The sequence below is a fragment of the Crocodylus siamensis genome, chromosome 5, assembly GCF_052110815.1.
Source record: "Crocodylus siamensis isolate JL-2025a chromosome 5, ASM5211081v1, whole genome shotgun sequence".
Classification (NCBI taxonomy): Eukaryota; Metazoa; Chordata; order Crocodylia; family Crocodylidae; genus Crocodylus; species Crocodylus siamensis.
The window spans coordinates 32,848,528-32,874,343 of NC_143399.1; the positions used below are offsets into that span (position 1 = coordinate 32,848,528).

Sequence of the window (25,816 nt, forward strand, 5' to 3'; positions counted from 1 at the left end):
ATATATGACGTGATCCAGATTCCTCCATACTATTTCTACTATTTCTTCCTTCATTTTAGCTCTTCTGTCATTTAACTCCCATCCCACCTATACAGTTGAGCTTGCTTTTGTTTCACCCTCTCCAAAGTATAGACTCTGATCTTCCACCCTCCTGTTTTTTCTCTCTGCAGCTGGATTCCAGATGGTATACTGTCAAAATGTTTCTTCTCTGCAGTCTTTGAGCAGCAGCTGTCGAAGCCATCAGTTAGATCAGGAATCCATGCCTGATTTGGTTAGTACGTGGGCCTGACTTCCTTTTTTCTCATCCTGTTTTCTGAACGTTGGTCGTTTTAACTAAGTGACTAGCTGCCATTTTCACACACAGTGAAGGAGGCTGTTTTTTAAGGCTTTTAATAGGAGTGATGTAAAAAAAACGATTAAAGAATGTTCATGGCACTGAGTTCTGCTACCAGCTCATCCCATGCAGCTAGGATAGTTGATATTTTCTTGGTAGATGATCCCAAATTAACCTTAAAAAAAGCAAATTAAATGAACCAAACGATTCCCCTGGCAGACTTTTATATTCCCTACTCAGTGACATTTTCAGACAGGCTTAATAGCTTATTTTTTGAACCAAAAAGATTTGCATGTACTTTGCACCCTGAATGCAAAGTTTGGATTGAAATCTAAATGCACAGACTGACTGAGCTATCTTTTAGTTTTACAACTGTCATTACTGAGCAACTCCATGTGTTTTGAATACTCCAGTTACACATAATCGGTGTTTGACTTGAAAAATGGCAATGAATGGAGAGGATCAAAGACTCTCTAATTTTCAGTACACACGACACCTGATGCAGTCTAAATTGAAGGAAGGGACATGGCAGTTAGTTGTGCTGATTTCTTAGAGCTTTATTAATTGCTCTAGGCAGCCTAGGATTCAAGGACTGTGTTATCAGGGCATCCCCATTATATAGCCTGCTGTGAGGAGTTCTGTGGCTTCTGGTGATCATAGTTCCACCGGGAGGACTACTCCAGCCAGGGTTTCCAAACTGCTCCGTTATGAAGGTATAAGCAAATGAAATACGTAGATTGTTTAACTTCTTTTTTCTTCAGCTTTTCCCTTCCACAGGCAACTACAATATTTCTACCTTTCATTTTGAAACCAAATTCCTGCCAAATGGAAATTTGGATGTATGATTATCTGTTTTGGAAATGCCATCTGGCTTTTAACTGATTTTATTATTACTTATGGTGGCAAGCAATTTGATAACACATTTTAGTCTTATCTTTAAATTCATTCTTAACCTAAAATAAGGCTGACCCAGAGAGAAATCTGTCACAGGAGCTACTCTGTAATATGTAAACAGGTCAATACAACATTAACAGGATATATTTAATTTAGCATATATTGATTCAATAGGAAGCTATTGAGAGAAGGAGGAAGGGCGGGCTGATTTTTCTGTGTCCCTTAACTCTGGAACGCATACTGAGATGCAGCTTCTTTTTTATTTTAACTTACCTCATAAATTTAAAAAAATTCTGGCGGGTTTGAAAAGGGAATGTGTTCAAGACAGAGCATATAGACTCAGATATAGGTTGTACTGTAGTTTCAGAAGATACTAGTTAAGGTACAGTCAGAGGCTGGCAAGATTGGCATGCATACAGACTGTTTTAAAATCCTCTCCAAAACCTTTTGTTCCAACTCCCTAACATCAAGGTATCATTTAAGTCAGTTCTCTGATCGCTGCCTACGGGCACCTGAAGGATACAACAACAAGTACTCAGTGAGATGTCCTTTCTAAATAAGAATTTTGCTTTGGGACAAGTAAAGGCACATGGCTTACCTCTTTTAACTGTTACCTATACACTGGGAGAGGAGCAGAGGAAGTATGGCAGTATGCTTACAGTATCTTGGTTATGTTTAAATTAAAATATTGGGATAATATCCATTTTGCAGATAACTAATTAAAATTAGTTTATTCATCTTAATTCTCTCAGTGTCTAATTAGCATGTCAAACAATGTCATGTAGGACCTTAATTATTAGTATCTATAGCTCATTAATTTTTAAGCACTTCAGAAAAGGGAACTATCCTTTTCATAACAGTAACTGTGGTTAACTGGCTTCCTGTCTTGCCTACTCTGCATTACATATTGCTCTGAAGGGCTAAATAAATTCTGATTTCACTGCATGTGCTAAAAAAACTGAAGAAACTGCCTTTTTATTTTTATTATTTCTATCTTGGGGCCTTTGTCTCTTTAGAAGGAAAAAAAAGCTCTGAAACTAGTTGGTTACTCTTAATTATCAATGGTTCATATATTTGGACTCAATCACTACAGTAACATTATTTGTGTAATCTTTTTTCTCTTTTTTTGTCTAGATGTGTATAGGTTTTAAGGATTTTTGGTAAATAAAATTAAATACTCTAGGGTCAGTTCAACACAGCATTGAGGGAATGAGGAAGCCTTAACAAATTTATGAAGAACCATCTTTGTAGAAGAGGAAAGTAAACACTTACATAGGTATTGCATTTACTTTATACATTTCATTGATTTGAAGTGATTCTTACACAAGTCTGGAATCAAAGTTGTGCAGATACATGTATCATATGTTCTCTCCCTCTCTCCCAGTGCAAGTTTAGCACCTCATCATTGTGACATCGCACTGTAAATATCTACTGGAAGTTGGGCTTATTTTCTTTTGTTTGCTGCTGCTAGGTAAGAAATGTTTGTTCTTTTTCTGTATGTGGATCAGTGGTTTATGTTCCCTGGGGAGAAGTTTTGTAGGCTGAAGGTTCTGGAGGCAGTTGATAGCTATACAAATAGTAGACTGTTGTTGGTGTCTGAAAATTGCATTCCTAGGTTGATTTTTCTTTTGGAATAGCCCTTTTTGCACTGGGAGACAAACTTTAATTCCTGCACTCTTTGGTTTTCTACTGGGAAAATGGCAATTACCCTGGTAGAAACCAAACATGGCCTGTAAATGGCCTGTGTTTTGAGGTATAAACAAGCTCAGCTGTCTCTTACAGCCCTTGTAAGGAAGCAGTAGTGGTTAAAACTATTTATTAATTTTTAAAAAGTTTTAGCACAACTGGTAATAGTCATAATAATAAGAATCTTAAGTAAAGTTATAAGCTTTGGAGAGTCATGGAGTTATGCTTGCTCTCCACATTTAGCCTGATTTTAATATTTAATGATTTCAGACAGTATAATAGAAGAGCTCAGATCTTTGGTGTCGAATATGTGGCCTGTGTCCAGCCCATGGAGCTGGGTCATCCGACCCATAGGGGTTTTCACTGTGGTTGTTGTAAGCCAAAATGTTAATGTTTCACAGCTACTCAACTCCACTGCTGTGACTATCAGGCTCAGTTTTCAGCATGGCCATCATACAGGAAGTGAATGCCACTGCAGAATTTTGTTTTTTGTCACTGCTGCTGACTAAAACCAGCAGTGTCCACTCCCTGTCTGGGGCTACACAGACACTGCGACTCTCTGGCAGTTGAGGCTCCTTGTGGAGTGATGTCTGCATCAACTCCTTGGCTACTGATACTGACACAGTGACATAGACAGCCATAGCGAGAAGCCCTGATCTGGGCCTGGCTCACAGTAATTTTCAGTTCAGATTCTGGGACCAAATGAGTTTGCACTTACATTAGAGAATGTATCCACTGGCAGAGCACCATAAGAGAGACCCTCTGGGTTGCGATACCCCCCCCCCCCACTCTTGAAAAGGGGTAAATTAAAGAATCTGTCAGATCTCTCACCAAGTTAAACAATATTCTAGGGAAACAATATTTGTCTAGTTTATCTGGCTTTTATCTTTTTAAATGCCTTTTTAAACATTATTTTGAGTGATTTATCAGTTTCCATGGAATGTGACATGAACTAATCGTGTGTTTTGATGATAACGACAAAACACCCTGCTTCTTTTCAGTTGCTACATCAGACTGCTATTGTGATTTTAGTGGCATGTTTACCCTTGCCTTTAATGAGAAAATAGGCTTATATTTTTCTTTCTTCCCAAATGCTGGACTGATCCTGCTGTTGTATAATACACTGATAGTTCATCATAAAGCCACTCCTTCATGCAGGAATTGGGCTGTTTTATGGAGGATAAACATTTTATTTTTATTATTTTATGATCACCATATTTGCACACTTAAGTTGTCTGTAATTCCTTTTTTGCCTCTGGCTAGTCCTTCCCAGTAGTGTATAATGTACTCTGCTTTGGAAACTTGGGAATTTAATTTTTAACAGTTGTAGAAAAATAGTTCACTTTCACATTCATGCAGCTTAATGGAAATGGATAATAGGAGGAGCTTTTCCACAACTGATCCTGGATGCCATATTGCCTGTTTTTTGGGGGGGACAGAAATATGCCCAATCACACGCAGATTTCTAGCTCAATGTCACAATGTTTCTGTATTCTTGCATGGTAAAGGGAACAGAGGAAAAGGTCAGTAATTTATTTCTGTTGGCATGAATCATAGTTTTCAGTTCGTTTAACAAAAGATGATATCCTGCCGTATTACTATATTATAGAATACTGTTTGTTACTCTTGTTCTTCATTGTTTTGTGTCTATCAGCAGTCTTGAAACAAGTAGGGTCTCATCTTAGTGATATTTATAATGTACACCACCTTCTTGAACCAATGAAAACTGAGGAAGTATTATTCACTGTCCTTGCCCCTAAAAATATTACTTCTATGGTTAAGATGAAATTAAAATGACAGAGTAAGGTGTTTTTCCTTGTGCCACCAATATTTTCAAAAAACAATACTAGTGCTGCTCCTGGTACTGGCTCCCTTTATATAGTCAGATGAGTAATAATGAATATGGAAACTTAAAAGTTTTAGCTGTTCCTTCAGTAGTGTTTTTGTGAATTACATAGGTTCAAAAGAGAACTTACATGCCTTAAAATTTTTTTTTTTTTTGTTTTTGCAAAAATCTTGGTCTAATAAAAGATTTAATCTCTACTATGAGTTCTGATTGCCTTTTCCTCTAGACCAATATGGCTACAATGTGGATACCTGATGTCTTTTGAGTAGCATTTGATTGGCTACATTTGTAGGGGAGATCTCTTAAGAAAAGAAATGTAACAAGGGAGTATTGTAAATGTTACAGAATTTTAAGCAAGATGGGTATCTGATATTACTTGATATCAAATAGCATTTTGGCAAAATATTAAATAACATTTGATACTTGATTATCATCACAGATTTAATTCCTTTATTCATTGCCACTCACCTGATACTAACAAGTATTACTATTTAAAGCAGGGTTTGGCATCCTTTTGCCTATCTATGCTGATAGCAGGCCAGACATCTCCACCCCTCTTCTCCTTTCACTGGCTGGCTACCAGATTCCTAACTTTTCTGCTCTAAGGGGAAAGCTCAGACACTGGAGAGCTGTAGGGGAGGGGCACAGCTCCCTGAGAACAAGTCTGCTGTGCTGGATCTGGCACACAGACCATTGGTTGCTGACCCCTGCCTTAGAGATGTGAAGTGACACTTGCTTTGTTAACAAAACAACAATTTGGGAAGTCCAGTCTTTGTACTGACTTGAATTGTAAGATTGCCCAAGTCATAAAGCGTTACTGAGCAGTCAGGCTGCATGCTAATATTACAAAACTTGCTCAGTCTTGCAAGATACTGAGCATTGCTGTTGTCTGCTGTATACCCTTAATGCTTACTGTAGTCATCAGTAACTTATTCTGCTCCATCCCTTCTGGGATCAAACCACAAGAGTAAAAAGCACAGATGCAGTGCTCTTCCTACAAATATTACAAGTACACAAACACAAGTTTAACTTCCATTTTATTGCAAATCTGCCATGTTTCTGCATAATTTTATTCAAAAGGTCTTAACTGTTTAATACTTACTTCAGAATAAAAACAATCAACCAGTCTCATTTATGTTCCCTTATTTGCATAAAAAACATTGATTTGTACATTTTATACAAAAACACATTACTCCTCAAACCTTGATTTAAAGCTTTTTGTCTATGTTTGAACACCAAATCCTTCACCCATCATGACCACTGATCTATTTTTTTAATAACAAAACACATGCTGAATTTTGTGAATGAGACTAAGATATTGTCATGGTGACTACATGATAATAGGAAAGCTTTTTCTATCAACTAACTCAATTGAGAACTAGAACACAGTAGCTTAACACCAGATTTATCAGTCACAGCTTCACAAAAAGGGTGTCAGTAAGAAAATGGTTCTGTAGGCACTGGAGAACTACAGGGTATGCCTTATTTTTTCTTCAAGAAATTTTTTTTTACATGAAGCAAAGCACAGCACTGCTGAAATGATGTGTCCACACTATTGTATTTCTTGAGCTAGCTCATAGATGTCATGCAGACATAGTATTGTTTTGATTTAAAAAAAATTAAAAATTTCCTTTTTACATTTTTTTTAAAGAAAATAAACTCAATCTTATATTATGACAGAAAACAGATACACATCTGAGACTTCTACTTTCTATTCCCTGAGCATCAGAAAATTCTATCTTTGCAAACCATTTGCATAGTTATTGAGAGATGACCATCTTAACTTATGCTATTAACTTAATCCCAAAATGTAGACCTGAATCTTGTTGGCTACTTTCAGATGACTTTGTCAATGCAAACAGCCTACACATGAGAGCAGGCTATAAGAATAGATACACAACTAAAGATTTGCTGTTTCTGCTTATAGGGAGTAGGAAAGGATTTTACTGAACTTGAGTTTTGACATTTGTGATCTGCTACCCTATTCATTGCAGCATTACTTTGCTTAACCTTTTAGCAAGTCTTAGGAAAACCAGTAAATAAAACAGCAACAAAAACAAATTTTAAAAGCATATAAACATTTAATATCAAGGTAACATTTCCAAAGAATTTTACCCTTAAGCACTACTGAAGGAACAGAGTTGCCTAAGAAACCATACTTTTGGTTCAAGTTAGTTATTAAAAGTACACTTACAATTACAATAACTAAAATTATATGCTGCATTTCAATTGGCTTATTTGGTGCATCTGACTACTTCAGGCAGTCAGTTTCACTTGCTTGTATAGATTTTTGATACAGCAACAATAACAAAAACAGGATTGTAAAAACCACAAAAACTGACAAAAAGACTAAGGTGGCAAGCTTTGTGGCTATGAACTACTTTTAATTAGTTAAAAAAAAATAGATTTCACATTGACCATGTTTCTTTAAAGTGCTGATGTCAGTCATTTGTATACAAAAGTGAAAGGAAAAAATTAACTATTTTGTAAGTGTCAGCCCAGTGTTTCTGCATTAAGTTGTACAGTAACAGTTAAAAAAAAAAAAAAAAAATAGTTGGAGGAAAATTTACACATTTACATCCTTGAAGTCAACTGACAACAATTGAAGGTTACTAATTTGCACACCAAACCTGCAAACGGTTAGGCACATGTATAACTTCACTCAGTTCGGATATTAAAAAAAAAAAAAGCAACCCCCACCCTATTAGTATTGATGTTGGCATAGAAAGATTTTTTAAATGATTATGGAAATATGATTATATAGCAGGTATCAACATTACTTTGCATTTGTTCCAATATCCTGTGTATTATGCATAACCTAGTAAAAAGTTATTGATAAATGCAACCAGCTTAAAATCTTGCTGCTGTTAATAGCACTTACAGAGATAGAAGGGTTCTAGAAAAGGCATTTTGTTCATGTTAAAAAAGTTGCATGTAAATGAAGAACCTGTTTGTTAAGTATAGTGCCTTTTCAAAACAAGATGGAGGGAAGATTCATGTTTCTGTAGTGGTTTACTGCGTTTTCCTCTCTCCATGTATTATGAACATGGATGGCAGATACTAAGTTCTACTTTTTCTCTTATCTTCAAAAAGACTTTTCAGCATGTAAACCTGAACAGCTGACACCACCACCATAACTCCCAAGTTGACCATGGACCAGAAATTCACTCTGTCAAAGTTGCTTTCTTGTATATTGCGATCGCGAGCTTCAAATGCTTTGAGTAGGTTCTGAATCTGGACACTTCTGCTTAACCTTGCCTTGACGCTGTTGATGGATTCCTGATAAGGAACAAACAGAAGAGTATTTTTAGAATGCAAAATCACTCGGAAAGGAACACAGAAAATATACTTCTAAATACATGTCACAGCTCTCACTTCAAGAAACATCACCACTCCATATGGCTGTTTTTTATTCTCACAAACAACACTTGAAAATACTGTGTGCACAACTTTTAACTACTTGTCTACTGGACAGTAAGTATGAATGGGGCATGATCTCAGAGGCTCTTCATTTGTTCTTTCATTTAGATTAGTGTATATTTATTGTATATGCGATGGAAAAAACATTGTTAGCAGTGCCAAAGTTGCCCATTGGTGTTTTGTTCCCTTACAGAATATAGAAGTTTAGCAAAACATTATTTCCTGATTTTTTTTTTTTCCTCCCCTCCCCCCATATGTAGAAATTAAGCACATGCCCACACAATTTTAACTCTACCATCTTTGATCAGCTTATAGCATACATGCATCTTTGCCTTTTAGTTCATGGTCTGTACCATTCAAAGTACCTGCCTTACTATGGTCAGGCTGCAGCTGGAGTACTGCATCCAGTTCTGGGCGCCACACTTCAGGAGGGATGTGGACAACATGGAGAGGGTCCAGAGGAGGGCCACTCGTATGATCAGGGGGCAGCAGGGCAGGCCCTATGAGGAGAGGCTACGGGATCTGAACCTGTTCAGCTTCCACAAGAGAAGGCTGAGGGGGGATCTAGTGACCTGTTACAAACTAGTTGGGGGGGAGGGGGGGAGGAATCAGCAGGCACTGGGGAAGTCCTTGTTCCTCTGAGCAGGAGTGACCAGGAATAATGGTCACAAGCTGGTAGAGGGTAGATTTAGGCTAGATATCAGGATGTGCTACTGCACTGTCAGGACAGCTAGGATCTGGAACCAACTTCCAAAAGAAGTGGTGCTGGCTCCTACCCTGGGGGTCTTTAAGAGGAGGTTAGATGTACACCTTGCTGGGGTTGTTTGACCCCAGTAATCTTTCTTGTCATGGCATGGGGTTGGACTAGATGATCTACTCGGGTCCCTTCCGACCCTAGAAACTATGAAACTATCAAACATTTAGCCTCATCTACAAAAGAACACCAAATCTGGTCATTCTATGACCCCTTTTCCCTACTGCATAATGCCATTTAACACTGCTTCACTTTCCCTTTTGTTAAATTCATAGACCAGTCATCTTCCTACTTTTAATTAATAGTCTTCACACCAAGAAGTCCCTGTGCCACACTAATAAGTCTACAAGATGTAGTGGATTTCTTTGCATGCACATCCACCTGTTTCCTTTTTATCAGGCCTAAGAGGGGTCAGGCAGAGGAGCTCTCACACTCCCTCCACAAGGGAAATGCCCCCTCCAGTTTACCTCACTTACCAACACACATTCTCTGGTTTCCAATGGCTTTGCCTGAAGTCAGGGAGATTGGAGGTTGCACATACATTACCTGAGTACTTAATTTCCTAGTTCTCAAAAGTTTGCATTTTGCTGAACGTGGAAGTCAGGGTGTGCCTGAGATAATACTGGGAAACTTAAAGTCTTTGTTAACAAAGGAAATTCTGTGACAAAAAGCTTAAATGAAAGACATTTCTTCTGGGAATCATCTATTTATGTGATGCTAATTCCACTAGTTACTGTGCAGCTGTCTGTTTGTGGCTTGATAAAGGTAAAAGGTGTTGTGTGATATTTATGTGCTCTGTCCTGCACACTTGTATAGTTATTAGGCAGGGGTGGGCAGTTATTTTGGCTGGAAAGCTGCTTAACAAGTTTTGGCCAGCTGTTGAGGGCACCTGTTGAGGGCTGCCCCCTGGTCAGCATCTTGGAACCGGAAGTCCCTCCCCTTGCCCCCAGAAATACTCCTTTTGGCTAGGGAGTTTGCCATCTTGGAACTGGAGGAAAAAAACAAATTATATCAACATCAACAATTGGACAACATACATTAATTTGATTTTAAAAAATATTGTCCTGATTTATGTACATAGAGATGATTGCATGATAGCTTAAAATGAAGTCTTACTTTTATGCATTGGTGGGGGGGGTATGGAGGGGTGGGTACACAGTTTGTGTAGGACTGTGTATGTGGAGTGTGGGGGAGGGTGTGGCTGTGTGGGGGTGTAGATAAGCGTGGGCATACTGTATGTGGAAGTGTTGGGTACAGGATTTGTGGAGGGGACATGAGTGGAGAGGAGGGTGGCTGAGGGGTTGTGGCATGTGTGGATGAGGAGGGTAGCTGGGGTATGTGAGGGAGTTTAGGTGTGGGGTATGTGGGTGCATGTGTATGGTGGGTTGTGGGGGGGACCCCCTACAAATGTGCTCCCCCTCCTTTTATTGCGTGCAGCCCCTGCTGCTGCCACCACCACCACCAGCAGGTCGTGAGGCCTCAGAGTGTTCATGGCCCACAGTAGATGGACACCCTGGTGGTACGCAGTCCCGGCAAGACCCATGACTGCATGTGGCCAGGCTGCTGGCAGGGAGAGGTGCGGAAATGGCCCAGCTCCATAAGAGCCCCTGCCAGCCCAGGTTCTGCACTCCTGTCTCCCCACCCTGGGCTCCTGCCAGCCATGGCCCTGGACCTGGAGCACTGGTGTGGGCCCTGCACGCTCGCCCACCAACTTGCTGTCACTTCCACCCCCACCTGTCCCCAATCCCCTTCCCGGCCACTTTCCTTTCTTCCCACCCACCGCTGTGGCAGCACATGGTTCCCAGCTGCATGGCGAGGACTGCAGAATGCACCAGGGGCCAGCCTGGCTACTGCGGTTCCCAGCTGGTTCCTGCTGCCACTGGCCCTGGCCCCAGGGCACTGCACTCCTGCCTGCCCACTCACTGCCACTTCCTGACTTCCACCTGCCACTGCTACTCTTCCCCTACCACTTCCCTTCCTTCCCCACCCACCTCTGCCTCTCCCTGCTGCCCCACCAGCTGCTCTGGTGGTGTGTGGTTCCTAGCTCCATGGCCAGGACCACGTGAAGCAGCAGGAGCCAGCCTGGCCTGACCCAGGCCCTGCGGTTCCCAAGTGCGTGCCCAGAACCACATGACACAGCAGGACCCAGCCGGCAGCCGCAGGGGCCTGGCCGGGCTGGCTCCTTATGAGTTTTAGTTACTGTAACCACCAATTACTATAAGCATGATTAGTATGTATGTTTCTCAGAGCCTTCCATCCACTGGAACATACAGCTTTGTCCATTCGTTAAGCCACATGTACTCACCCTCTAGCCTGTGAGAGGGATCCAGCCTGTGGAGCCATATCAACTGGTCCACAGGGTTCCTTGTGAGTCTGAAAATTTTGCTGTGGGGGAGTGGTGGCAGGTAATTGTTGCTTCCCCTACTGTTAGGTTGCCAGACTGCTGGGGGGAGTCCTGGGGGCCAGAAAGCATGGCTCTGCACACTAGATTGGGTATGTGAGATCAACTGGAGAAGTACAGGGCAGAACCAGGCAGTGCAGGGCAGCATGGGGCCAACTGAGGAAGCACAGGGGCAACTGGGGCCTGGTCCTGCCATGCAGGGCCTAATCCAGCCCACAGATTGGCTCTGTGCCACTTATCCAAACCCTGGGACCAAAACATTGAGCACCACTGGACTAAGCCATTAGCTCCAAGAAAGCTGCTCTTGGCATCTTGGTAGCAAATGCCTGCAATGTTACATACTTGCTTGTTTGCACTGCTTGAACGGTACAGCAACCCAAGTCCAAACCCCAGCTACACCTCTGCCCATTGGGTTCTGTGCCTCTGCTACAACCCATGAAAGTAAACTGACCTTCCAGAATGTTCCAAAAGCAAATAATATGAAACTTTAAAATGAATTCCTAAGATGAGGCCCTCAGAACAGCCTTCTAACTTATCATATCTGATATTGTGAGTAGCAAACATTTGATAGTGCAGCTAGAATCCAGGATAAAAGATCCCATATTGTTATCTTTCTGAATATAATTAGATCTAAGTTTTCCAAAGTGGCATTACATTATCTATAGAACAGGAGGTAGATAAGTCAGAACTATTACTCCAGCATTTAAAGATCCGTTAAGTGATTTTTACTAAGTACCACTTGCGAGCAGCACCAATGTAAACCATATAAGACCTCACATTTTTTAACAGAGCTCTGCTGTGGGCATTTCTGTAACAGTTAATCTGCTGTGGGCTCCATAGGTATTATGATCCAGATGAACACAACATGAGTTACTGCCCTATACATTCATTGCTTTACTGATTCACTGATGTAGAAGAAGAGTTTAGCCAACGCCACTTTCTCAGTGTAGTTTTTAAATAAGGCATTTTCCCTTTTGACTGTAGTCAGTCCCATAGTATAAACACCCAGTGCAAGCAAGTATTAAGAACAGCCAGTTGATCAGATCATTTGGTGGCTCAATATCCCTTTGATTTATTCCCAGAAAATATAACAATACAATTTCTACTTCTCTTTTATCCCTTTTGGTAATCATTAAAATTTTATCTTACGGACTTGATAAACCAGAAGGATTCTGAACTTAGCCATGAAACCTTTATAGGAATGACCGAGGGTCTTTACAGAGTTATAATGTAATGGCTGTTTCGGGGAACTGAAAAGTTTCCTACAAAACTTTTGGCTCTAGGGAAGTAGCATCTTAAAATCCCTTCTCAGATTACAAACTGGAGACCCAATCCTGCAATCTGTTGCCTTTTGCTGTATCCATCCTCAGTGTAACGCAGAATCAGAGGCTAAAAACACTGCGTTTACCTGGTGCTCAGCATTTCCTTACCACTGACATACTGCAGAACTCTTGAGCCCTCAGACTTTGGAATTCAGTTTTTTTTTTGTCTACTACAACTTCCTATATTCACTACAGAAATTATTAGTGAAAGTTAAATATTGACATCCTAGAGGAAAAGCCATGCAGAAGGTATAAGCCTGAATCTCAACTTGCCATGATGTGTATTCATTTCAAAACGGCTATTTTTGGATATCAGTAACTTGATGTTGATGCCAAAGATAATATGTTACTGAACACTGAGTATCTACAGCCCAAAGCAGTCTGCATATGAAAGTATCCTACCTACACTTCTTCAATTTCCCCAGCAAGTTTCTTATGCAATATCTAATTTAAAAGCTCTTCCAGGAATTCCACAGAATTAATAACTTGACTAAGTTAATGACAGCATTATAAATAACCATATCATTCATTTACATTACTATTCATCTTTAAAATTTACTGATGCTCAAGTGAAATTTACTGATGCCCAAGTGCTCAAAATTCTGCGTAAGTATCTCTTTGAAGAAGAACATTTAGAAATGACTTTGCATGAAAGAGGGATATTTTTCTTAAGAATTGCTTTTCTCCTGCTGCTCATTCTGCTAACTACCTTCTCTAACTAGATATTGGCATGGCCCCAATTTTAAAAGGGGAACTGGCATGACATTGCTATTTGAGGCAGAGTTCAGATCTGTGTTGTCTCATCAGGACTTGTCAGACTCATTAAGCCTTCCTGAATCCTTTATATGGCTCTAGGGATTAGAAAAGCCATGTACCTTGTAATTAAAATCTTTAATTGTACTGGCAAAATGAAAACTATCTACTTTTCAAAAATAAAATACATTACATATTTGGCATCTCAAGCATTTTATTAATAATTTTGGTATTTATTAAATCAAATTATTGCTTCATTATAAAATTAGAGCATGATAAAAATGCATGACTTTCTGAACTGATTCATGGGACAACTGATGCAGTGTAAATCAACTACTGTTTCAAGACAGATTCTCTCTGCACTGTGTTTCTGCTTTGACAGCCGCTTTACCAGCAAGTGAGTTCAGAGTTCAATACTGCAGCCTGTTTGTACACTGTTTAAAATTGGTACTCTGGATCCCTGCACTACTGCTGAGGCCCAGTAGTTGCCTGAAGCTTGTGCAAAGCTGTTTACACAGCAATGTGAAAAAATGGTCACAGTAATGCAAGCAAGCATCAGTGCGTACAGTGAAAGGAACAGTGTAGGGAGGTATGGAAGGCTGTAATTGGAGTATACGCAGAGAAGAAGACAAAGTAGGGCCAATGTAAAATTTAAGTAATGCCCAATCAATGCAAGCAATGTATGTAGTGGCTGACAGTAGAATTTCCAGTGATCCTATTGTACACTAGAAGCCATCTGACTCAGTATGCAGAAGAGCTGTATTTAAGAAAGAAAAACTAAAGTACTCAGGAAGGCAGTTCACTGATATAAATGTTTAGGGGCTCATTGAAAATAGTATTCCTCAGGCTGTGCTATTCCTTTTTGCCTTCTAAGAGCAGGGCCGTGTATAAGTTTGCTTATATGAAGATAAGAGGGGTCAGCTTATATGGCTACTGGAGGAGTCAGATTCACTGCCTTGTTTGTGACCTTGAGTTTGATTCCTAACATGTACAGCTATGTAAGTATCAAGTTCATTCTCTTACATCTAAAATAAAAGCTATGATACAGCAAGATCCCAGCAGACAAAAAATAGCGATAAAGTCTTCTACCAACGTACTTACTTGGAGCCTGCTTTAATCTTAATAGAAACACTTTCCATACCTAAATCATGTTCCAAGAAATTCAATGTGGTTTAATCAATTATGCCTCAAAACTCCCCTGGGATATAGTTAATAACTCTCTGGCTGGGATTACTACTTGAGCAATGAAGAGATTATATGACTTGCCTAGTTTAAAGAACAAGTTCATGACCGTCAGAACTACAATCCAGATCTCTTATTTCTCAGTGCTGTTCTTTGGCCTATGACTCAGTGTCCTGTAGCACCGTTTCCCAACCTGTTTCAGTCCACGGCACACTTACCTAAATAAAGCACCACCGCACACCAGCGGGGGTGGTGCACGGCCAGCTGGACAGCATTTTGGGTTGGAGCCATGCCCCCTGCCTGGATGAAGCCACGCTCCCCATCTGTCTGTGTCCTCAGCAGCAGCAGGTGGTGGGGCATAGCTCCAGCCCAAAATGCCGCATCGCATGCTGGTTGGGAAAAGCTGCCCTATAACTTATATCTGGCATTTTTAATACTTTATACTTAAACAATTCCCCAAACACTTTTTGCTTATGCCAAGTAAAATGTCAGGTGCATTTTAAGGACTAGCAAACATATTCTGTATCAGAGTTTGAGTAGAAAAAGCAAAATACAACTTTGTTTTTTGCTGAGCTTCAGAACACTTTAATCAGAACATAGTAAAAGCTGGTCTGTTTCCCAGTTGAGACCCCAACAGCAAGGACACAAAGACATAAGAGGAAGTTGTGAAAATGTTCTTCTGAGTTTCCTAACTTTTGAGACTTTACAGGCTGCAAAGCATAAGCTACAACAAAGAACACGTTTCATCATTTGTAAACAACTAGGTTGATCCTGAAAGCTTGACTAATGCTATGTTACCATGCTGCATCCTCTGCCATAACTGACCATTCCTCTATGGTTAGATTTTCATAGATCTCATAGACATTAGGGCTGGAAGGGACCTCGGGAGATCATCGAGTCCAGCCCCCTGCCCAAAGGGCAGGAAGTCAGCTGGGGTCATAGGATCCCAGCAAGATAAGCATCCACACAGCTTTACATTTTCCTGATTAAGGATTATAATAAATTAGCTAATTGGGCTTTCTTACTTCAGTATCAAGCCTTTCTTAAAGGCAACAAGCAGTTAAATCACAGAGAATGCATAAGGAAAAAAGAAACCTTTACCTTGGAGAATGAGTTGATGCTGCTGTAGGGATCCTATGACCCCAGCTGACTTCCTGCCCTTTGGGAGGGGAGCTGGACTTGATGATCTTCTGAGGTCCCTTCCAGCCCTAACGTCTATGAAATCTATGTATCGCTATAAAGGACTTGACCAACTGTTCTATCTGAGCTGGTAAGGACCATCATGTTAGCACAAGGAGGCATATCTCCCAGAATAAAAGGTTTATCTCCCAGAATAAAAAGTTGATGCCTCTTTCAAATGTTTTAAAACCTGAGTCACTTGATGCTTGTAGAACAGAATACTTACCAGAATATCTTCCAGTTTCATATCTAGCAGATCTGTGCCTGTAATGTACTTTTTCCAGTCTTCTTGGTCTTGTCCTTCTTCCCCCACATTATCTAGGATCAGTTCAAAGAAAATCACCTTCTCTGAAATGGTACTGAACGTGTTGTCAAAGCAGAACGTGTAATCTCCATCTTCTGCTTCTATGCTGATATAAGCAAATACAATTAAACACATTATATTTTTAATATTGACTCTAAAGTTGCATTTTAAATACAGTTCTTTACATCACTTAGTCATGTGATTACAGATAAATAAATACACTATAAAATGTATATGAAAAGTTAGGACACGCTACAGATTGGGATTACTACAACATCTACATTGTTTTCTTAAAAACATATGCTCCAGCTAGGTTGAAATCTGATCCTAAGGAACAGTGGTTTCCTTGAATTTTTTTAAATTCAAGCTTTGAAAGATTATTGTGTGCAATCAGCACTTTAAGTACAAGCTGACTGTTGTCTTGTATTTTTGTTTTACCATAGCTAAAGTTTAAATTGAGCACTGGCTGTAAAAAGGAGCACTCCCATCTTCACAAATAGATCCTGTTTCACTCAAGTCAATGGGAAAGTATAATTTTAATTTAATTGTACTATTTAGAAAACATATATACAAACTTGTAGAGAAGAATCAGATTGACAAGCCAAGCCCACAACTCCTTGAAATGGTTATAGGTTACTGAAAAGTTTATTTTGTATATTAAAGAAAGAACCTTTTTGAACTCCACAAATAAGTTCTTTTGATCTCTTGATGGCTAATGAACAGTAGGTGTGCACCAGTAGAGATTTTTTTGGGCCAGTACGGATGGCTGATTTTTCATGAGCCACATTGGCTGGTCCGATTGCTGCTATGCGGCCCAGCAGCATGGAGAGCGTGTTCGGCTGGTATGTCCCTTTGTGAGGGAAAAGGGAAGGGAAAAGTGGGGAGGGAAGGAGTGTGGGGAAGCAGATAGAGGCCCCTCTGGTGAGGGAGGGAGTGGAGCTGGGGCAGGCACTGCGCAGGTGAGGCAGGGCGTGGGACATATCTGTGGCTCATCCTGGGCATGGGGGGGTTGGCTCTCACCACTGCACGCACCCCAGGAGGTCATGGGGGAGGCATGTGTCCTCTGGATCTGTACATGAGGCAAGGGCAGGCTGCCACTGCAACCTGGGGACATGGGCAGCACTGGGCTCCTGGCAGAGGGACTGGGCTGGGCTGCACTCAAGGTGGGTGGCAGCAATGCTGTTACAGGGTGGCTACAGAGAATTTTGGGGTGGCTATAGCCTACCCTGTAGCACCTTTTCTAACACTGCCACCGCCTATCTTGAGCACAGCCCTAGCTCAGCCTCCCACTGGGAAGAGACCAGCATTGCCCCTGGGCCCAGCCTGCAGTAGCAGCCTGCCTTAGCCCTGTGCATAGATCTGGGGGGCTCACGTTCCACTCCCCCGCCCCCAACATCTGCGGGTGGTCCCTGCTTGTCGCCACCACGTCCCTATCAACACCGCTCCCGCTGCCTATGGGTGGCGTGAGGTGTTCATGAACTGACTTACCAGCCAGACACTGCTCTCTTCACACTGCTGGGCTGAGCTCCTGGCTGCTTGCGTGCTGCGCCGCAGCTGCGCACATGTATATGACATTTATCGGTGACGTTATTGACCATATCAGCCAAAAAAAGCCGACTGCCGATCATGTCAATTTTCCTTTTATCAGTGCCAATATCATACAGGACCAATGTATTGATGCACCTCTAATGAACAGATGAACATCATACCACAACAAATATTCATGAGCTCAAGCTGCTCTGTAAAGAAGTCCATATTATATCCACACAAATCAAACACTCTGAAATACCCTTATTTATCAAACATTTTCTAGCAATCACTGACTAGCCTTTTAGATTTAACTTTCAAAGAATGACTTAAGGTTCCTGATGTTCACCAAAGCCAGGTTTTATGAATATTAAAAACAGCCATGATTTCAAAGTCCTAACTTAACTTTTCTGAAAACGTATTTGAATAAACACTCGATCTGAGCCTTCAAGAGACCGAGAAGCGATTAGTGGTGTATATGACAAGAAGGTTTAAGTTTAGAGATTTAAAACTCACGTATGGACTCCATCAGATTTTCTCCGATCAAAAATGAGGGTGACACCTTTTGGAGATTGTAAGTGAAAATCAACATCTAATCCTGCTCCATCCAGAACCTGTAAAGCCAAAAAAATAAATAAATGTCCACTGCCATTGAGCTATTGAAAGAAAAAAATTAAATACTACTACAATACTACTAATAATTATTAGTATTAATCTGTGCAGCAATTTCTTAAGAACAAATACACCTAACCTAGAATTTAAACAAAGTTAGCCAAATTCAGGTTTAAAAGCAGTTCTTCCAAGAGAGGCTTTAATGCTCTTTCAAATTCCAGTATAGACATTAACCTATCCATGATATGTTAAGGAAATGTATAACATCCTCCTCCTTCTGAAGTCAATGACAACTCTTACACTGACTTTAACTGCTGCAAGACTGGGAGTTTATGAAAATGAAGAGGGAAGAAAATAATTAGACACATGCTGACCAAAATGAAGAGATCACTAGCAACCTAACTTTGAAGCTGCCATATAATCTAAGCATGCTGGATCAGAATTCGGATGTCATAGCATACATTGTTGACTTGTCACTGGCAAACTTGAACCAACCATAGGTAAAATTCTCCTTGTACTTAGTCATCATGACTTGTACATTTAAATACTTTTTTTTCTGCTTAGCCATTCACAACTATAACTTGAATCCTTTCTACTTAACACAATTAAAATTAAAGATAAAACAAACAAAAAACCCCCAATGACTGATCAGGACTACTGCAGGGCTGGTATGATACGAATATCTGATAGGGTCAAACATCTTCTAAACATCAAATGATTCATTTCCTTTCCAATGTATTTAAAAGGTATGCTTTAATTTTCTTACATACAGTGCACATCTTTTTTCTCCAAGAAACAGCTGCCAGAAATTGGAGTGCATATTGGATATGAGAAATATAGCAAGAGCAGTTTCTGCTGCTTGATCCACTGGGAGCAGAACAGTGAGTAGACTTGGTTCACTAGCTCCTACTACTCAGTTATGTACTACAAGGAAAGAATTTTGGGCATTTATACATGTGCTCCGGGAGGTGGGGGGGCACTTTAATTAGAGTGGCTCTGAGAGCTGCTCTAATTAAAGTGCCCAAAGTGTCATGTGTATCAACATCCCCATGCTGAAAAGTGGTGGCAGGGGGCGCTATAACTACAACAGGCTTTAGTTAAAACATCCCTGCTGCCATTTTTCAGCCTGGGGACACTGACACGTGACGCTGGAGTCTGCTGGAACATGGTATTTACAGCACATCTGAGCAGCCTCTATGCCTGTGTACAGGCACCCTTTATTCTTCATTCTGCCTTTCAAAAACAAGGTGTACATCTTACTCTGGTGCACACTGCATGTGAGAAAATATGCCTCAGTCTATTTTTTATATGCTGAAAGTGAATGTAAAAATAAAGCGCCCAAGAACTTGCTGCAGACAGAAGTGTGGCTCCCAGCTGTAACTCAGAATGATTTCTGCAAAGCCTTCTGGATTACAGTGTTACCCCAGACTAAACAGAAGTTCACTGTTGGTTCCAGAGGGGAGAAGAATCTTGCTGGGGTTGGGAGTTAGCACCATAGCAATGTGGCAGTGCTTGATATTTTCAGAAGGGTGGAGGGGGGAAGGCAGCAGAGGGAGCCCGTTCTTGGTGCCAAATGGTGAGGTGGGTGAATTGGAGCCCCTCCACCTGGGAAGGTTCCAATATACCCGCTCCAGTCTGGGGGCAGGCAGACTGAATTCCCTCTGCTTCCTTTCCCCCCTCCCATTCTGAAAACAGCCACAGGCTGAGAGCTCCACAGACACAAGTTACAGCAGATGCTACATTTTGAAATGCCCTTATCTGGTACTTCATGGAATGAGGGGTGAGAATTTCACCCTCTTGGCCATTTTTAAAACTGTTTGCAGTCATGCAGTTGTGCTTGGTCACAGCTATAAACTGTTTTCTGTGGCCAGATCAGGTGAAAATTATCACTTCTGTCCAGGCTGCAGAGAGGTCTGCCTACATGATGGCTGGGAGAAATGTGGGACAGGGTATGGGAAGGGGATGAACCAGGGAGTGGTGTAGGCTGGACTGGAAACAGGCCCTGCTCCATGGCAAGCTCTGTTGAACACCCCACCATCCCTGTCACTGGTAGCCTTACCAAAACCACATTTGAAATGTGTTGAAGACATAGGCCGGATGTAGGGACAGAAGGCAGGAAAGAAATGAACAAGTAGCAGCCCTTGTATTTCCTTTACTATTTAAAAATCAAGTCACTTTGAAACCTATTGAAGCAAAAAATGAAAGCCCAATTTTGGCAGCAGGGCTCCTATCCGCCCACCCTGCCAATTTTTCTGCTTTAATTTTTATTTCTTTTGTTTTTTTAAACACTTCTCTCCCCACGGAGCATAGCTGTATGAGATGCTTAATACGCAATGGCTTGCAAAAAACATTAACACACAGCAATCTAATATGCGCCGTCACAAAAAAAGCATTCATCTGCACTAAGGCGCAGCAGTGCAAGGAGAGCGCACCGGGGACCGCTGCCCTGGGACTGGGCTCCAGACCGCGACCTGCGACACTCACGTAAAGTTGGTCCCACAGGGGAGGGGACGGCAGCGAGACGCGCTGGCTGTATAAGCCCTGCGCAAGGAGAAGTAAGCGAGCTGGGAAGCGCCTGGGATGAGTGAGAGCCACGACGATCTGCGAGCCCGGAGGCGAGGCGCGAAGAGGCGCTGACAAGCCGCTGGCAGCCGCCGGCCGAGCCCGGGCAGGGCGCTGTGGGAGCACCCGGCGGCCTATCGGGTGGCGCCACAGCAGCCCGGCCCCGGCGCCGCCTCAGCCGCAGCAGCGCGTGTCCGCGCGGGAGGGACTGGCCCGCCACGCGGCGAGGAGACCCCGGCCGCACCCGCTGTCACGGGCGATCCGGGGCGCGTCTCCCAGGCCCGCCGCCCACCCCTCCCTCCCGCGGGCCCCGGCGCCGCGCGCTGCTGCACCTGGTACTCGATCTCCAGCGAGGCGCCCGCGCGCATGGGCTGGAAAAAGCACTCCGTGCGGCCGGCCGGCAGCGTGAACGTGAAGTCTCCGTCCAGGGACTGCGCGAACTCCGCGGCGCCGGCAGGCGGCCGCAGCAGCAACAGCAGCAGCAGCGCGGGCCCGACGAGGCGGAGGATCTGCGCCCCCATCCTACCCCTGCCCGGCGAGGCGCGAGTCTCTGAAGGCCACTGACCCGCAGCCGCCTCCCGGCCCCAGGGCGCTGCGCTGGGGAAGAGCGGCCCAAGCTTCCGCCTCTGAGCCTGGCACCGAAGGGGTTATTCACGCGGGGCGGGACTCCCGGCTCCCGGACACGCAGGTTGCCGGGGCGTTGTGGGAAACGCAGTTCTGCGGGCGCGGCCGGAGGCGGCAAGGCTGCGGTGCCGGACTACAGCTCCCAGGGGCCGGAGGGAAAGGGCGGGGCGCGACTCGCGCGTGCGCAGGAGGAATGTGGTGGCTGTTCCGGCCGGTTGTAACGGCCCGCGCCGTTCGAACACTGGGGACCGGGCGACGCGCGGGACAGTCTGGGACACAAGGTGTGGGCGGCGGCGTAGGAGGTCGCGCCCGAGGCCCTGTGCCGGCGGTGAGCCCGCTCTTCTCCCTCCCCTGGCCTGGCCTGGCTGAGCTGGGCTGCGGCCCGCGGGGGCGCCTCCTTCGGTGTGCCCCTGCGCCTCGGGGCAGCCCCGCATCGCCCGCTTCTCGTTCGGCCTTGGGCTCCCTATGCAGCCCGCCGGCAGCCGCGGCTGGGGGACGCTGCTAGGCAACGCGATGCGCTCCTCCCCGCGGGGCGGGGCCGGGCCGGACAGAGGGGCTGTCACTGAAGTGAAGTTTTCTTTTCCTTTCAGCGCCCGCGCCGGGCCCGGCCGGCAGCAGAGGGGTCTCAACGTGGCTTCCTCCGCTGCCGGGCCGCAGGCTCGGATCACCGAGGCCGCATGTGACAAGGTCGCAGAGGGCCGCGGTCCCGTCTGTTCCTCAGCCCTCCCCGTCCCGGCTCCCTGGGAACCGGCCCACTCTGCTTTCCTGCCTATGGAAAAACAGGGCAGCAGTTTTTCTCTTGTAAAAAACCTGGGGAAACCACGGCAAGTCCCAGTGTTTGTTTTGGGTTTGTTTGGTTTTTTTAACGTGATGGATTCTTATTTGAAGTCCTTGGGCCTGTTTTGTGAAGCTTGTTTATGCACATGCAGAGCACTAACGTTGCCTGAGGCCTGGCAGAGAACCTGCTGTTGAATCTGCCTGTGATATACCAGCCTGTCCTTTCACAGCAGTGGTTCTCAACCTCTTTTGTGCCAGGACCTATTTGTAAACATCGATGGCCAGTCCTGACCCAGTGCCCTCACTCTTGACCCACTGCCCCCAGGCGTCCAGTGTGTGGGGCAGGGGGAGCCCCAAGTAGCCCCTCGTAGGCTAGAGCTCTGCCAGTCTGCAAGGGAGAAGCCAGTTTCCCACATTTTTCTCCTTTAAAGGAGAATCCTTGTTTAAAGTTAGTGACCCTTCACATATTCTCGCGGCCCACTTTTGAGTCGTGACCCACGGGTTGAGAAACGCTGTTTTAGACAAGGGCCTTGATAGGGCGTGGTTATTTCTGGGTTTAACCATACTGGATCCTCTGTGTGAGCTAGTCTAAGAGACTACGTTGGAACAACAGCTGTTAGAAAATGTGCCATTTCATTTAGTGAGGTCTTATGAGCACATAGTAAAAGACTAGCTAGATGTGTCTGAATGTGGCCCACAGTACACTTGTATTCTTTTTGCTACCCTAGCCACCTTTCATTTTCTGATTGCAGTACAAGGGCTCTTAACTTTCATACCCAGACCTGGCCTGAGCAGGGTGTGGGGCCCAGAGCAAATCAGCCCATGCAGGGCCCTGCCCCCACTCTGATCCCATGGGTCCTGGACCCAAAGAAGCTGCCACTGCCACCATCAGCAGGCGGGGTAGTGAGTGGCTGGATGCGGAGTTGTGGCTCTGCCCAGCTCTGTGCCGCTGCTACTCCGCTCTGCTCTGCAGGGCCCCCCAAAGCACAGGGCCGAGGGCGGTCGCCCCAATTCACCACCCCCTAGGGACAGCCCTTTGCATACCCCCAGGAAGACTTGGGGGAGAAAGTACTCTTTAAAAGCCACAAAACCTCTGACGGCCCCAGAGCACCCAGCTCTTGGAAACATTGAAGCAGCTTCCCCTGCCACACACCTGGGCACCTCACACAGATTTTGAAGTGCAGGAATGATCTTTATTCAGGTCGATGTTAATGAGAAGGGCAATTGGAAAATTGCAGTTAGCGTCATCTTCCTTAGCGTCCAGCCATTCAGGGGCTTTCTCCTGTGCTCAGGGAATACTGGGGAAAGGGGACATTGGCCACTGGGTATTTACTAGGCCTGTGTGAATCAGCTAGTGTTTGCTTTGAATTCAGCCAATTTGGGGGACAGTGATTCAATTTGGTGATTTGAATTACTATCCTAAATCAATTCAGCCAAATCTGATTCGGAGATTCTGCTGCTGTCAAATCTCCAAATTGCCCAGGCCCATCCCCTGCCCGCTCTCCAAGCCTACCAATGGCTGCCCTGCCTGTCCCTGTTCCCAGCACTTGGAGAGGAAAAAAAGCCCCCACTCACTGGGAACTGCTGGGCAGGGGGGTAATCCTTGCTGCCCCCTACTGCCCCATGCTGCATGGGGGGGGCTCTGCACCAGCCCCCTGACCCCCCCCCCCCCCCCCCCGCTCCCCCAGCTCCCCTCATGGCTGCCCTGCCTGCCCCAGTTTCGACCCTTTAAGAAAAAGAACAAACAAAACCCCTGTACTTGCTGTTCCTGTCCAGTGGGGTGGCAATCCCCGCTGCCCTGCACCATGTGGGAGGTCTGCACGAGCCCCCTGCAGGAGCTGGTGAGTCACAGGGTTTTTCTTACCATTTTTTTTTTCTTAAAGGGCCAGAGCTGGGCTGGGCAGGGCAGCCATGAGGGGGCCTGGGAGAGCAAGGCAGAGCCCCCCACATAGTGGGGGGCAACAGGGATCACAGCCCTCTCCCCCCTGCCTGGCAGTACCTGGTGAGTGGGGGCTTTTTATTAAAGCACCAGAAGCTGGGGCGGGCAAGACAGCCATGGGGTGGCTGGGGGAGCAGGTGGGAGCCTGGGGTGGGGATGGGGGAGCAGATGGGGGCTGGCAGGGGTCCTCCCATGGTCCCCTCCTCCAGCCCCCCTGCCTCCTACTTTAAATCAGGCCAGTTGTGAACTGGTTCCCAAAAGGTGACTTTCTTGGAAGGGGTCAAGTGTTATGTCTGTCTGCACCCTGTGTATGCATGAATAATGTATATGTGTGCAGCTTAGGTCACAAGCACAATTTCTGTTGGGTAGCATTTAGGGGTGCACCGATAGAGATTTTTGGAGCTGATACCGATAGCCAATTTTTAAGGAGGCATATTGGCCGATACCGATCCGATTTCTGATATCAGCCTGGCAGCTTGGAGAGCTGCATGCAGGTAGTAACTCTGCTGTGGAAAGGGGCGTGGGTGGGCAGATCAAAGCCCCTGCAGCGAGGGAGGAGTGGGGCTCAGACAAGTGCAGCCCAGCTGGGGCAGAGTGGGTGCCAAACTGAGCTGTGGCTTGTCTGGGGGGTGTGGGGAGGAGGAGAGGTGGCTTCCACTGCTGTGCGCCACTGATCCAAGAGCCGCTGGTATGGTGGCTCCTGCCGCTGTTGCCGCTGCTTGTCCAGGAGGGCATGTGTCCCCAAATCTGCATGGGGCTCTTCCTGGCCTGACCAGCCCTGCACAGATCCGCGGGCATAGGCCGCCCCCCGTGCCCTCTTGGACTAGCGGTGGGAGCTGCTGGACAAGTGCTGGACCAGCAGTGCACAGTGACGGGAGCCACCCTCCCCTCCTTCCCCACCCCCCTGACAAGCCCCGGCCCCAGCTGAGCTGTGCTCCTCACTGCCTCCTCGTTGCCAGGCTGTACTCCTCTCCAAGCTGCCGAGCTGTGCTCCTCACTGTCTACATGCTATACATGGACATTTATCAGCCAAATTATCAGCCAGATTATCAGCCGCATCAGGCCAATTTCTGATGCAATCAATTTTCTTTATATTGGTGCCGATCTGATATTGGACCAATGTGTCAGTGCACCTCTAACAACGTATCATTTATTTAATACACTAAAAGTACACAATGCTTATCAATATGTTTTATAGATCACAAAATAAATTAAATGGAAGTTGGTTTTTCAGCCGTTTGTCCACAGGAAAATTAGCATGAAAATTAATGAAATTTCCCAGCTTGAGAAAAGAACAAATATAAAAATAATTTTTAGTTGGCTATAATTCTAATTTCTTTACATACAGGCCTGAAATTATAACTAAGTATGTATTTTCATAAGAAAAACAACTCTAAACAAGGCCTTTTTGATGTCCTTAAAATTTACTATTTTCTAATGCACAATAATAAAATCAATGTTAATATTGTGAACTTATGAAATTTTAGACAGACAGTAGAGATGGAATCTAATTTTTGGACTGGCCATAAAAATGAAGATGAGGAAGAATTCTTGCTTGCAAATGTTGTGGCACTAAGGAGTCAGCTGAAGGAAACCGAGAGAAGTCTGCAAAATCTAGGGGAAGAGCTTTCCAGGTATGTCTGTATGGAAGGGCAGAGGTTTAGTTTGCTTAAACCATCTAGCTGAATCTGTATCTGCTT

The 25,816-nt window shown here is 44.3% G+C and overlaps 2 protein-coding genes and 1 long non-coding RNA gene across 10 annotated transcripts in view; 2 read left to right on the plus strand and 1 right to left on the minus strand.

Annotated features, from left to right (window-relative positions):
• On the plus strand, positions 1-5,640 carry LOC149863690 (uncharacterized). The gene is made up of 3 exons (XR_016442249.1): positions 1-271; positions 2,363-2,504; positions 2,613-5,640. It is a non-coding gene; the product is annotated as an uncharacterized LOC149863690 (long non-coding RNA).
• A 1,483-nt stretch (positions 5,641-7,123) lies between these two features.
• On the minus strand, positions 7,124-21,297 carry TMED5 (transmembrane p24 trafficking protein 5). The gene is made up of 4 exons (XM_090046636.1): positions 21,109-21,297; positions 18,119-18,216; positions 15,998-16,181; positions 7,124-8,039 (listed from the first exon to the last, which is right to left on the minus strand). Exons 1-4 carry the CDS (start codon positions 21,295-21,297, stop codon positions 7,821-7,823), a joined length of 690 nt encoding a protein of 229 aa, XP_089902762.1. The 3' UTR covers positions 7,124-7,820.
• A 92-nt stretch (positions 21,298-21,389) lies between these two features.
• CCDC18 (coiled-coil domain containing 18) overlaps positions 21,390-25,816 on the plus strand; it is a 53,596-nt gene continuing 49,169 nt past the window's right edge. For 2 of the 8 annotated variants that reach the window (XM_090046627.1, XM_090046630.1), the window contains exons 1-3: positions 21,533-21,728; positions 21,991-22,228; positions 25,608-25,750. In XM_090046627.1, the coding sequence (XP_089902753.1) occupies positions 22,172-22,228; positions 25,608-25,750 (200 nt within the window). In that variant the 5' untranslated portion in view covers positions 21,533-21,728; positions 21,991-22,171. Of the gene's footprint in view, positions 21,465-21,531; positions 21,729-21,990; positions 22,229-24,162; positions 24,180-25,603; positions 25,751-25,816 lie in introns of those variants that run through there. The other 6 variants (XM_090046629.1, XM_090046634.1, XM_090046631.1 and 3 more) reach the window with 6 other exon arrangements.

Bases quoted from the DNA above. Each gene is read 5' to 3' on its own strand.
- TMED5 (XM_090046636.1), bottom strand. From the start codon at position 21,297: ATGGGGGCGCAGATCCTCCGCCTCGTCGGGCCCGCGCTGCTGCTGCTG. The intron at 18,217-21,108 runs GTGCAGCAGCGC...TTGGCTTTACAG, and splicing joins CGCTGGAGATCGAGTACCAG to GTTCTGGATGGAGCAGGATT. The intron at 8,040-15,997 runs GTAAGTATTCTG...GTTCCTTATCAG, and splicing joins TGAAACTGGAAGATATTCTG to GAATCCATCAACAGCGTCAA.